This window comes from Ranitomeya variabilis, chromosome 2, assembly GCF_051348905.1.
Source record: "Ranitomeya variabilis isolate aRanVar5 chromosome 2, aRanVar5.hap1, whole genome shotgun sequence".
Classification (NCBI taxonomy): domain Eukaryota; kingdom Metazoa; phylum Chordata; class Amphibia; order Anura; family Dendrobatidae; genus Ranitomeya; species Ranitomeya variabilis.
The window spans coordinates 759,891,266-759,905,299 of NC_135233.1; the positions used below are offsets into that span (position 1 = coordinate 759,891,266).

Genomic DNA, 14,034 nt, shown 5'->3' on the forward strand with positions numbered 1-14,034 from the left:
CATCCAGTCTCCAAACGTCACGTGTGTGGTTGGCACCAAAGATCTCGATCTTGGTCTCATCAGACCAGAGAACCTTGAACCAGTCAGTCTCAGAGTCCTCCAAGTGATCATGAGCAAACTGTAGACGAGCCTTGACATGACGCTTTGAAAGTAAAGGTACCTTACGGGCTCGTCTGGAACGGAGACCATTGCGGTGGAGTACGTTACTTATGGTATTGACTGAAACCAATGTCCCCACTGCCATGAGATCTTCCCGGAGCTCCTTCCTTGTTGTCCTTGGGTTAGCCTTGACTCTTCGGACATGCCTGGCCTCGGCACGGGAGGAAACTTTCAAAGGCTGTCCAGGCCGTGGAAGGCTAACAGTAGTTCCATAAGCCTTCCACTTCCGGATGATGCTCCCAACAGTGGAGACAGGTAGGCCCAACTCCTTGGAAAGGGTTTTGTACCCCTTGCCAGCCTTGTGACCCTCCACGATCTTGTCTCTGATGGCCTTGGAATGCTCCTTTGTCTTTCCCATGTTGACCATGTTTGAGTGCTGTTCACAAGTTTGGGGAGGGTCTTAAATAGTCAGAAAAGGCTGGAAAAAGAGATAATTAATCCAAACATGTGAAGCTCATTGTTCTTTGTGCCTGAACTACTTCTTAATACTTTAGGGGAACCAAACAGAATTCTGGTGGTTTGAGGGGTTGAATAATAAATGACCCTCTGAAAAGACTTTTCCCAATTAAAAAAACAAACAAACAAAGAAATAACATTCTTTTTTGCTGCAGTGCATTTCACACTTCCAGGCTGATCTACAGTCCAAATGTCACAATGCCAAGTTAATTCCAAATGTGTAAACCTGCTAAATCTGCAGGGGGTTGAATACTACTTGTAGGCACTGTATATATATATATATATATATTCTGGCAAAGTGCTTTAATAACAAACATAGGTGTCTGATTGTGATTGATGCTATTTCTCTTAATAATCTTGAGCTACTTTACTGCTAGATCTGATCACTGTACTAAAATGTGGAAGGTGAGAGCTACGTGACAATGCTTGAAGCCGCCATCCAGCTTACAGTAGCTATTTACACATGACCAAAATACCATGCTAGCCCCCTTACATAGCTGTCACAAATGACAGTAAGCACAATATTGTTTCTGCCGCATGAATGGGGGAATCAGTGTCAAAATCGTACTGCTGCTCTCATTACTGTTTTGACTGTAGCTGCGCCACCATGCCTGCATGATTGAAAGCCAGCGGCTCCCAAGGAAAATAAAGTTACTTTTCTCCCAGGAGCTGCACTTCAGTATTGCTGTCGGGCACCTCAATAATATTAACCCTATACCTTCCGGTTAATAGCATTATCGGACATGACATGTTCCCTTTAAACATTTCCTAAATGCTCTCCATCACCATTTTTTATTTGCTGATGGAAGCCCGGTCACCTTTCAGAAATGCCATCCCTATCCCTTTCTGTATCCCTTCTAGATGTGTGTAGTCAGACAAATTTGGTACTCAGCGTTGTACAAGCAGGGTACAAATACTAGATGATGGACAAGGAATCTGACATCCATGCTCCTGTCATGCATCGTCTTAGTATGTCTTCAGTGGGTGCAGTATCCAGCCTCTGTCCCCACTGTGCACTTGGTTTGTGTGCTTATTACAGGCACTCTCTAGGTTAGGCTTCCGTGTATCATGGTCAGAGTTTGATAGCAGCCAGAGCGCGCACGTTACAGAGCAAGCAGTCAGTCAGTGGGCAGAGCTGCAATTGGTGCATAACCAATACGGTTTGTTTTTTCCGTTGGCATACAGTTATACACGATCCCTTACTAGTGATCAGTGTATTACTTCTGCTAATAAGCCAAACCTTTTGTTTTCCTCTCTCCATACAATATGTAGTAATCAGAGTGAAAGATTATACTCAAGATTAAATGAAGGAGTCCATTCCCCTTCTTTCTAAGAGACTTAGTGCAGAAAGTCCGATCTCCTGTCCGCTGAGGAGTTCCAGATTGTGGAGAAGAAAAAGGATTCTTCTTTGGAGGAATAAGTGAAGGATATCTGAAAAAAACTACTTTCATCTTGATAAAATTCATAATTTAATCAAATAGAGAACCAGAATGTTTTTTGAAGGCAAAGCTTGAGAATCTACCTCTAGGTGCCCCAAAGCCTTCAAAGTGGATAATGTCTCAAATATGGTGATAATGGCTGAATGGAAGCATCTAAAATTATTTAGACGTGAGAGTCCTCAGTGGTTGATACCTTTTAATGGCTAACTGAAAAGATGGTAAACTGCAAGCTTTTGAGACTACACAGGTCCCTTAATCAGGCAAAGACTAAACAGTCTGTTTAATCTTTTCCATTTCAGTATGAAATTTCAGTATGCAAGATTGATAAAAAACAGGGCTGGGTGAGTTTGGAGTGGGAGAATTTGACTGGCAAGCAAAGAGCCCCGAACTCAACAGCATCAAACACCTTTGGGATGAACTGAAACAGATTATAAAATAAGACCTCTTATCCAACTTCAAATGTCTGACCTCACAAATGCTCTTCTGAATGAATGGGCAAAAATGTATACACTTCAAAATATTGGAGAAAGCCTTCTCAGAAAAATGGAAGCCAATCTGGGTTTAGAATGGAATGTCAAAAGCTCCTGTGGGCGTAATATGCAAGAGTCCCAATATTTCCATAAAGTGGATAGAAATTTTCATTGATTTATATGGCAATGACATGAAACCTGAAAACTTCTTTAGACGTAACACCACAAGCTTCTTTCTCCATGTTTCTTTTGCATTGTAATCTAGAAATATGACTAGAAGTTGTGGGGCTTTTTATTCGCACAATGTCTTCATCCATGTCTTTAATATTTTTTTTATACAAATGATAAAGTATTTCCACTCATGAAAAGATAACAAGCTCAATTTATTGAACGAAGACCAAGAAACACAAAAATAAACACCAAACATATTTTGCATCCATTCTTCTATTCATTTTATAATATTTTGAAGGGACATCAAACTACATTTTTCATTTGGAAATATATATTTATTTTTTACAAATCGTTTGTAAAATAAAGCAAGTTACCCATCTCTTAGAGATATTTTAATGAAATATGATGCTTGGTAAAGTCAAGCAAACACTCATCCATCTGTAGTACTAAGAGTTCAGAAAAGGGCAATGGAAAATTGGGAGATATGGATTAGGCGTCATTTTTCACTGACAGAATTATACAAATGCTAGAAGCTCAATATGACAATTTCTGGCAAATTTTACCCAAAATTTAGTGCAATAAGGTATTACTTATTACTAGACATTACAGCCAAGTACGGCTTTCAAACTTGCCAGTGTGAGCATGTGCTTCTATATGTGGACAGAACCAACCAGCTCCATACCTACTCAAACTACAACTCCCAGCAAGCCTTAACTTTTGCAAAATATGCCGATATGGTTTTGCAATATTTGAGGAGCCACTGGTTGGCAAACACCAGTGTTAAGCATTTGGCCTGGAGTCTAAGGTTTTGTGCACAATCCGTTTTTTTCAGGAGGCTATGCTCTGTATTGTGCCTGAAAAAGTGCTAAATAAACGCATAAAAGAATGAACACAAGCACAGCAATGTAAAAACAACTTGCTGTGGTCTTCTTGAACTTCTTTTAACTGCGTCAGTTATTCAAAGATGCAAAGTGGTTAAAAGAAGTGAAGGAATAGTACGTCAGCTGGCAGTATCCCGCTTTGAGGTGGGCTCCGGCGGTGAGCCCACCTCAAAGCCATGACATGTCAGCTGTTATCAACAGACATGTGCCCGCAATGGGCGCAAATGGAATCGCGATCCGCCCTTGCAAATTAACTAGTTAAATGCCGCTGTCAAACTGACAGCGGCATTTAACAAGCGCTGACGGCTGCGCGTCCGGAAGTACGCGCACCACTGACCCCCATCATGTGATCAGGGGTCATCAGTGCGTTGCCATCACAACCAGGTCTCCTCGAGACCTCTATGGTGGTTGATGGCAGATTGTTATGAGCGCCACCCTGTGGACGGCGCTCATAGCAAGCCAGTAATTCTGCTGCATAGAGGTGATCTGTGCATCACCTCTATGTTAGCAGAGGCGATCGAGTAGTGCATGTTTATAGCTTCCCATGGAGGCTATTGAAGCATGCTAAAATAAAAAAAAGTGTTTAAAAATATATATATAAAAAAAGAAAAATATAAAAGTTTAAATCACCCCCTTTCACCCCAATCAAAATTTAAAAAAAATCAAACCTACACATATTTGGTATTGCAGCGTTCAGAATCGCCCGATCTATCAATTAAAGAAAAAAGAATTAACCTGATCGCTAAATGGCGTAGCGAGAAAAAATCAAAACACCAAAATTCAATTTTTTTGGTCGCCGCGACATTGCATTAAAATGCAATAACGGGCGATCAAAAGATCCTATCTGCACAAAAGTGGTATAATTAAAAACGTCAGCTCGGCACGCAAAAAAATAAGCCCTCACCCAACCCGAGATCACAAAAAAATGGAGACGGTACGGGTATCAGAAAATTGCGCAATTTTTGTTTTTTTTTGGAATTTGGATTTTTTTTTCACCACTTTGATAAAAGAGAACCTAGACATGTTTGGTGTCAATGAAATCGTAATTACCTGGAGAATCATAATGGCAGGTCAGTTTTAGCATTTAGCAAACCTAGCAAAAAAGCCAAACAAAAAACAAGTGTGGGATTGTACTTTTTTTTGCAATTTCATCGCACTTGGAATTTTTTTCCCGTTTTCTGTTACACGACATGGTAAAACCAATGGTGTTGTTCAAAAGTACAACTCGTCCCCCAAAAAATAAGCCCTCACATGGCCATATTGACGGAAAAATTAAAAAAAGTTATGGCTCTGGGAAGGAGGGGAGCGAAAAACGAAAAAAACTCCTGGGGTTAAGCCTGTGATGGGTCAGCATGCATTAAATTATCCTTGTAGTCTACCGCACAGGAAAGCAAAGAATAATCTTTCCAACACAGTAGTACAGTCACCACAAAAAAAAAATAAAAAATTTTGGTTACACATTTTTTTTTACGTATTCTTTACTAACCAGCTGCCGAACGGTAACCAAACTAATGATGTTATCGATCAGTAAATGCTTATGAAAGGATACTGAAGAGTTGATTTAGTTCCAAGTGCGAGATCTTACGATGCATGCAGTTCTTGCACCAAGACAGTGAGGAGTACCATGGAGAGTTGTGGGATCCAGCTCTATATGCCGGGATCCCACAACCTGGAAGTTCGGACCTAACTTGCTTTTTTTTTTTTTTACATTTTCCACAGATCAAACAATCATCCATCCATCCAAGATTAGCAATTCAATCATCCAATACAAAATTTTAATTTTGGGTTAAATATTAACTTTAAAAATTAAATCTGTAGACCGCCAGAGTGAGTATATATTCTTAAAGGGAACCTGTCATTAGATTCATAGTGCTCGAAATATGGTAAGTATCACAGTCTGTTTGTGTGATAGTAGTCACATAAGTTTTTGCTTAAACGCTGTAGTATTTCTGAGAAAATATAGTTTGAAAACATGTAGCTGGCTGCTTTCTCTCCACCTCCTCCCCATGACTAACATGTTTCTCCCTATATACATATATGGAAGAGACTTGTCAATCAACTGAAGTGGGGTCAGATAGAAACCGGCAGATGACCTGACTTCTACTACTCCGGGGTTCCTCTATAGTCCTTTGCCAGCTTTTCAAATTATGTTGGTTTGGGCAGTATGAATCTAATGACAGGTTTCTCTTCAATAATATTTTGGTCAAGAACAGTAAGATTCTCCCCATCATAATACTTATTTTTTAATATTCCTTTATTTGCCAGAATCAAAATGGCCTCGAGTGTTCATCGGAGCTTAGCAGAAATAAATCTTGTGGATATAAAAAGGAATCAATGCCTGGTTACTCTTCTGATGCTGAGGACTTTCTGGGTCGGAGAGCAAGATCTTTGATTGCAGCAGACAACTCTTGAAGTTCTTTTCTAATGATATCTGAAGTTTTTTCAGATTCGTGTGCTAGATCTCCAGTCGTGTCTACATCATCATCATCCTTCTGCTTGGCCTGACCTATTAACTGCTTAACCACCAGGCTTTGGTAGTTAACCAATAAGCTGTGCTGTTCCTGTGTAAAAGAAAAAGAATAAGCAGACAATAGTATTAACAGTTTTTGCAGTCATAATCATCAATGTACACCGCTAATTAATACGCTTCTTGTGCACTATACTGTGGATGTACAAATTGTACACACCTCTGTTAAAATTTGAGGCTTTTCTCATTTGAGAAAAAAAATTGTACTAAGAAGAATCATTTCAGACCTTTTTCCACCTTTAATGTCACGACATCGGAGATTTGTTTGTTCCGATAACTTGGACCAAGGTTTCAGACCTTAATTAGCCTGTTCGGGTTATGGCTTGTTCACCATCATTGTTCTGAAAGGCCAGATCATGCCAATATCCCAGCTTTTGAAAAACCCAGCCTCGTCCAAGATTGTGCCAAAAAACAGCAGTCATGGGGCTGCCTAGCGCTCTGAAAATGAAAATGGTGGAGAACCACAAAGCAGGGAAAGGCTATAGGAAGATAGGAAAGTGTTTTCAGGTTTCCCTTTCCTCAGTTCAAAATGTAATTAAGAAATGGCAGTTTACAGGAAAAGTGGAGGTCAAGACAAGGTCTGGAACACTACCTCAAAAGTGCCAAACTGAAGGTTTTACAATGGCCCTCGCAGTCCCCTGATCTGAACATTTATGAAAATTTGTGGCTAGACTAGCAGTACATGCAAGACGACCTGGGAATCCCACAGAACTGGAAGAATTTTCCATGGATGAACGGATGAAAAACCGTCAATCAAGAATTGAAAGTCAAGCTGTGGTACTTGCAAGAGGGAGTGCTACTAGGTACCAACCATGCAGAATGCCCAATCATTTGCATTGGCCCATTTTCCTTTTTGTAATTTTTAAAATGTAAAAAATTACAATATATTTTAGGCCTTTTAGAGATAATTTCATTTTCAACTTTACAGGCCACTGTACTTATTAAAAAGCTGTAATTCCTTAACACTTACTCCAATTATGATGAGAATACATTGAAATTAAAGCGGAGAGTCTGCACGTTAAGCCCATATTGATTATATAAATGCATGTTGAATATGTTTTGGTAAATACCAAAATGTCAAAACTTGTGTCACGGTACAAATATTTCTGGACCCAACTGTAAATAGATAGTAAATCAATAGGGTTTAAAAGCATATCCCCAGAATCGTAACTTATTAGATATCCACAGGATAGGAGATACATCTATGATCAATGGGATCCTATTGATAGGATCCCAACCAAATATAAGAAAAGGGGTCCTATGTCTCATATGAATATTTATGGGATTCACAACAATAGCTGACCATAGCATTTGGCTTTTTCATCATTCCCATAGACTTTGAATACCCTGTGGATATGTGATAAATTGGGATTGTTCATTAATATGCATATAAGATTTTTTTATTGAATCTAAATATTCACCAGCAATTCAGTAAAACACCAAAATGTATCAGGGGGCTGAGCATTTTATGGATCTGAAATATACGATTCAATAAATGCCTTGTGTACATTACGTATGCTGGCTGGGCTGATGAGTTTTTGCGGCCCTCTGGTAAAGATACTGTGTTTCATGTATGACAATACCTCAGGGATCTTTGTGCTTAGGAATGAAATTATCTGTGGGACACATCTTCCTGGCGCATGAAGCATACAATGTGTTGTCAACTGAAACAACAAGACGGACGTCAGATGTAGTATCAGGGCGGCATCTTCTGTCAGTTTAAGCTGCTCTACAAGGGCTTGCCTGTGCTGGAACAAAACTTGCCTGAAAACAAAGAAAATAGAAATCGTACAATCGGGTCATTTAATATATTGGTGAATGGTTTTAGAGAATCAGTGTAAATTTACAGGGAACCTGATGATTGGGTCATGGAGCCTAAACCACATGCAGCATTAATCAGACGCTTGCTGCAGTATTACATCTGTTTTGTTCTGAAGCACTGCAGCAAGAATATACTTCGAAAGGCCATCTTGTGACTGTTCATTTTGGATGACTAGTTCGAAGCATTTCCCCAGCATCTTCTACGTGTCCCGATTCCAAAGTCCCTACCTATATACATGTAAGGAGAGATCTTCAGTTAAACACTCTCAGTAATTTTGCAGCATTATAGAATGCTGAAGATAAGCCCTGAAAGGCGGTGGCCGCATCTTATAGCAGCAAAATCTGCTGACAGGTTCTCTTTTTTAATTATCTGGTAGTGGTTTACGACTATTTGCAGGCGTTATGTAAAAGCCCCAATACACATTAGATGGTTGCTGGTACAACAATACTTTGGCTGATCTTTCAGCTAACTCCCACACACAGGAGCGCTTGTTTGCCTCCATATACATTAGATGGTTGGTTGCAGAACAATGCTTTGGCTGGTTATTCAGCTGACAGCCATCTCGGTTGGCTCTCCCATACACAGGAACGCTCGCTCGCCCCCATATACAGTTATATGAAAAAGTTTGGGCACCCCTATTAATCTTAAGCTTAATGTTTTGTAAAAATTGTTTTTATTGCAACAGCTATTTCAGTTTCATATATCTAATAACTGTTGGACACAGTAATGTTTCTGCCTTGAAATGAGGTTTATTGTACTAACAGAAAATGTGCAATCTGCATTCAAACAAAATTTGACAGGTGCATAAGTATGGGCACCTCACCAGAAAAGTGACATTAATATTTAGTAGATCCTCCTTTTGCAAAAATAACAGCCTCTAGTCGCTTCCTGTAGCTTTTAATGAGTTCCTGGATCCTGGATGAAGGTATTTTTGACCATTCCTCTTTACAAAACAATTCCAGTTCAGTTAAGTTTGATGGTCGCCGAGCATGGACAGCCCTCTTCAAATGATCCCACAGATGTTCAATGATATTCAGGTCTGGGGACTGTGATGGCCATTCCAGAACAGTGTAACTGTTCCTCTGCATGAATGCCTGAGTAGATTTGGAGCGGTGTTTTGGATCATTGTCTTGCTGAAAGATCCATCCCCTGCTTAACTTTAACTTTGTCACTGATTCATGAACATTATTGTCAAGAATCTGCTGATACTGAGAGGACTCCATGCGTCCCTCAACTTTAACAAGATTCCCGGTGCCGGCATTGGCCACACAGCCCCAAAGCATGATGGAACCTCCACCAAATTTTACTGTGGGTAGCAAGTGTTTTCCTTGGAATGCTGTGTTTTTTTTGCCGCCATGCATAACGCCTTTTTGTATGACCAAACAACTCAATCTTGGTTTCATCAGTCCACAGGACCTTCTTCCTAACAGAAATTGGCTTCTCCAAATATGCTTTTGCATACCTCAGCCGACTCTGTTTGTGGCGTGTTTGCAGAAACAGCTTCTTTCGCATCACTCTCCCATACAGCTTCTCCTTGTGCAAAGTGCATTGTATAGTTGACCGATGCACAGTGACACCATCTGCAGCAAGTTGATGCTGCAGCTCTCTGGAGGTGGTCTGAGGATTGTCCTTGATTGATCTCACCATTCTACTTCTCTGCCTTTCTGATGTTTTTCTTGGCCTGCCATTTCTGGCCTTAACAAGAACTGTACCTGTGTTCTTCCATTTCCTTACTATGTTCCTCACAGTGGAAATTGACAGGTTAAATCTCTGAGACAGCTTTTTGTATCCTTCCCCTGAACAACTATGTTGAATAATCTTTGTTTTCAGATCATTTGACAGTTGTTTTGAGGAGCCCATGATGCCACTCTTCAGAGGAGATTCAAACAGGAGAACACCTTGCAAGTAAGTGGCCACTTTAATTAGCTTTTCTCATTATTGCATACACCTGGCTATGAAGTTCAAAGCTCAATGAGGTTACAAAACCAAAAAAGTGCTTTAGTAAGTCAGTAAAAAGTAGGTAGGAGTATTTAAAACAAGAAAATGATAAGGGTGCCCATACTTATGCACCTGTCAAATTTAGTTTGAATGCAGATTGCACATTTTCTGTTAGTACAATAAACCTCATTTCAAGGCAGAAACATTACTGTGTCCAACAGTTATTAGACATATGAAACTGAAATAGCGGTTACAAAAAAAAATCAATTTTTATAAAACATTAAGCTTAAGATTAATAGGGGTGCCCAAACTTTTTCATATAACTGTACATTAGATGGTTCGTTGGTTGTAGAACAATGCTTTGGCTGTTTATTCGGCTGACAGCCATCTCAGTTGGCTCTCCCATAAACAGGAACGCTCGCTCGCCCCCATTTACATTAGATGGTTGGTAGGTTGTAGAACAATGCTTTGGCTGGTTATTCGGCTGACAACCATCTCAGTTGGCTCTCCCATACATCTCATCCCATGGCATCTCCCAACAGGAACGCTCGCTCGTCCCCATATACATTAGAGTCCCGGCTGAACTCGTCGATAGTGTGTTTGGCCAACATTCGTCTAATATATATGGGGGATTTATGAAAAATAGATCTTGGACTAGACAGTGATGATAAAGGTTATTCAACAGAAGCTAAATATCAGAACTGGAAAAGAACACCTAATACACACTCTACAGTAACTTTTAAAAATCTTCATGTCCAATAAAAAAAAAAAAAAAAAAAAAAAAGGGATGTACCTCTCTTTCTTCTTATCTCCTTTTTTAACTAAAATGCCACATGCATCGGCTGCTGCGTCCAGGCAAGAAAGAAATTCTTCTATACTCTGAAGTGTTAAAATACAAACAAATCAGGCAGCTATAATGCAAAAGTAGGAGATGTTATTTTGACAACTAGTAAAACATCTGTCAAACTCACAAGAAAAGAAAAACGCTGTTGCATTTACAGAATGCATGAGCATAAATCATAATGGAGCATTATCAGTGTGGGGACCTATACTCTTATACAGAGATGCAGACCACACTATAAGATGAGAACAGCCTTTGTGAAGAAGAAACACATCAAGCCAATTCAGATCAATGGCACGGCAGTGTAATGCAGAACAGGACCAGTCCTTCAGAGCAAGCAACTGATCTCTCCTCGGTCCAAGATATGAGCATCCTGGACGGAAGACTCCCGGATGTTCTCTAATAACGTATATGAGTGTTCTACACTGAACAAGCCCTTTAAATATATACTGTATGTCATTTTTTTTTTTTTTTTAATTATAAGACTCACTTTTCCCCCCCCATATTTGGAGGGGGGGGGGGGGGAGAAATGGTGGTGTGTCTTACAATCCGAATGTAGCTTACTGGGGGGTGAATGAGGGTGTAGGGGCTGTGGTGGAGCAGGGTCCCCGGAGGCAGGGTCACTGTTGCAGGAAGCTGGCAGAGAGTAAGGGTAAGTTCACACAGGGCCTTTTTGCTGCTTTTTCTTTCTGCAGCAAAACCTGATCTTCTTGGCAGGAAAGAAGCTGCGGCAAAAACGCAGGTTTAGGTGCCTCTTTGGTGTGGATTTGTGTTTTTGGTGCATTTTTTGTGTCCCTTTGTCCATGCTAATGGCCATTGACTTTCTGCAGTAAAAACTCTGCAAATAATGGTACTTGTGTTTTGCAGCGTTTTTTCAACACCCATTCAAGCCAATGGGTGAAAAATGCTGCAAAAACTCTGAAAGGAGTGACATGCCCTATGTCCAAAAAAAAGCAGAAAAGCACAAAATCCTGATGACACAAAAAAACAATGTGTGTGCATGAGATTTCTGAAATCTCATAGGCTTTGCTGGTACTGTAAAAAGCAGCTGAAAATTAGCATAAAAAAAGCAGCAAAAACGCCCTGCGTGAACTTACCCTAAGAATGTGACAATGCCGCGGCACCAGGCTTTCACAAAATGTCTTGAGTCCCGGCGCTTCCCATTGATTTCGGCTGCAGAGATCTCCATCTGCGCATGCACCACCTCCAGTGACCATTTTCACGAAGTCCATCGCATAAAACAGGATGGGAAGTGTGGAGACCCCAGACATTTTGTGAAAGCCCAGGGACCGCGGCAGCCTCACACCCCCTTCTCCCAGCCCAGGGCCCGCAGTATCACCTTCTTGCAGCAGCCTCCCTGCATCCTGGGACCCTGCTCCACCGCAGCTGCCCCCTCCCCTTTCCGGTAAGCTACCGTAAAACCATATTATTGAAAAAAAATTTTTCCTCATTTTCCTCCTCAAAATTTCGGGAGAATCTTATGGTCCACTGCATCTTATAATCCGCAAAATACAGCATATATATACACTACTGTTCAAAAGTTTATGGTCACTTAGAAATTTCCTTATTTTTGAAAGAAAAGCACAGTTTTTTCCAATGAAGCCAACATTAAATGATTCAGAAATATACTCTATACATTGTTAATGTGGTAAATGACTTCTTGCTGCAAACGTCTGGTTTGTAATGCAATATCTTCATAGGTGTATAGAGGCCCATTTCCAACAACCATCACTCCAGTGTTCTTATGGTACTTTGTGTTTGCTAACTGTGTAAGAAGGCTAATGTATGGTTAGAATACCCTTAAAAAACCCTTGTGCAAGTTTGTTAGTCTACGTTCACATTAGCGTTCGGCACCGCAGCGTGGGGCGCCGCAGCGTCGCCGCATGCGTCATGCGCCACTATATTTAACATGGGGGCGCATGGACATGCGTTGTGCTGCGTTTTGCGACGCATGTGTTTTTTTGGCCGCAAGCGTTGGGCGCAGAAAACGCAGCAAGTTGCATTTTTTTTGCGTCCAACTTTCGGCCAAAAAGGACGCATGCGTCGCAAAACGCAGCGTTTTAGCGTGCGTTTTGTTGCGTTTTTGTGTGCGTTGTGCCGCCGCGGCGCACAACGCAAATGTGAACGTAGCCTTAGCACAGCTGAAAACAGTTTGGCTGATTAGAGAACCTACAAACCTGACCTTCCTTTCAGCTAGTTGAGAATCTGGAGCATTACATTTGTTGGTTCCATTAAACTCTCAAAATGGCCAGAAAAAATGAACTTTCATGTGAAACTCGACAGTCTATTCTTGTTCTTGGAATTGAAGGCTGTTCCATGTGAGAAATTGTCAAGAAACTGAAGATTTCCTACAACGGTGTGTACTACTCCCTTCAGAGGAGAGCAGAAACAGGCTCAAACCAGAGTAGAAAGAGAAGTGGGAGGCCCCGCTGCACAACTGAGCAACAAGACAAGTACATTAGAGTCTGTAGTTTGAGAAATCGACGCCTCACAGGTCCTCAACTGGCAGCTTCATTAAATAGTACACGCAAAACGCCAGTGTCAACGTTTACAGTGAAGAGGCGACTCTGGGATGCTGGCCTTCAGGGCAGAGTGGCAAAGAAAAAGCCATATCTGAGACTGGCTAATAAAAGGAAAAGATTAATATGGGCAAAAGAACACAGACATTGGACAGAGGAAGATTGGAAAAAAGTGTTATGGACAGACGAATCCAAGTTTGAGGTGTTTGGATCACATGGAAGAACATTTTTGAGACGCAGAACAACTGAAAAGATGCTGGAAGAGTGCCTGACGCCATCTGTCAAGCATGGTGGAGGTAATGTGATGGTCTGGGGTTGCTTTGGTGCTGGTAAAGTGAGAGATTTGTACAAGGTAAAAGGGATTGTGAATAAGGAAGGCTATCACTTTATTTTGCAATGCCATGCCCTGTGGACAGCGCTTGATTGGACCCAATTTCATCCTACAACAGGACAATGACCCAAAGCACACCTCCAAATTATGCAAGAACTATTTAGGGAAGAAGCAGGCAGCTGGTATTCTATCTGTAATGGAGTGGCCAGCACAGTCACCAGATCGCAAACCCATTGAGCTGTTGTGGGAGCAGCTTGACCATAAGGTAAGCAAAAAGTGCCCATCAAGCCAAACCAACTTGTGGGAGGGGCTTCTGGAAGCATGGGGTGAAATTTCTCCAGATTACCTCAGCAAATTAACTGCTAGTATGCCAATGGTCTGCAATGCTGTAATTGCTGCAAAGGGAGCATTCTTTTGACAAAAGCAAAGTTTGAAGAAGGAGAAAATTATTATTTCAAATAAAAATCTTTTTTTCGAACC

General features: G+C 40.9%; 2 protein-coding genes across 3 annotated transcripts in view; one reads left to right on the forward strand and one right to left on the reverse strand.

The window, feature by feature from the left end:
* LOC143809899 (uncharacterized) overlaps positions 1-14,034 on the forward strand; it is an 848,616-nt gene that overhangs the window by 265,623 nt on the left and 568,959 nt on the right. The gene's annotated exons all lie outside the window — the stretch shown is intronic.
* Positions 5,813-14,034, reverse strand: part of UFL1 (UFM1 specific ligase 1) — an 84,460-nt gene continuing 76,238 nt past the window's right edge. Inside the window, exons 17-19 of one of the 2 annotated variants that reach the window (XM_077289701.1) lie at positions 10,657-10,742; positions 7,687-7,867; positions 5,813-6,137 (exon numbers count right to left, since the gene is read on the reverse strand). In XM_077289701.1, coding sequence (XP_077145816.1) covers positions 5,919-6,137; positions 7,687-7,867; positions 10,657-10,742 — 486 coding nt within the window. In that variant the 3' untranslated portion in view covers positions 5,813-5,918. Of the gene's footprint in view, positions 6,138-7,686; positions 7,868-10,655; positions 10,775-14,034 lie in introns of those variants that run through there. The other variant, XM_077289702.1, reaches the window with a different exon arrangement.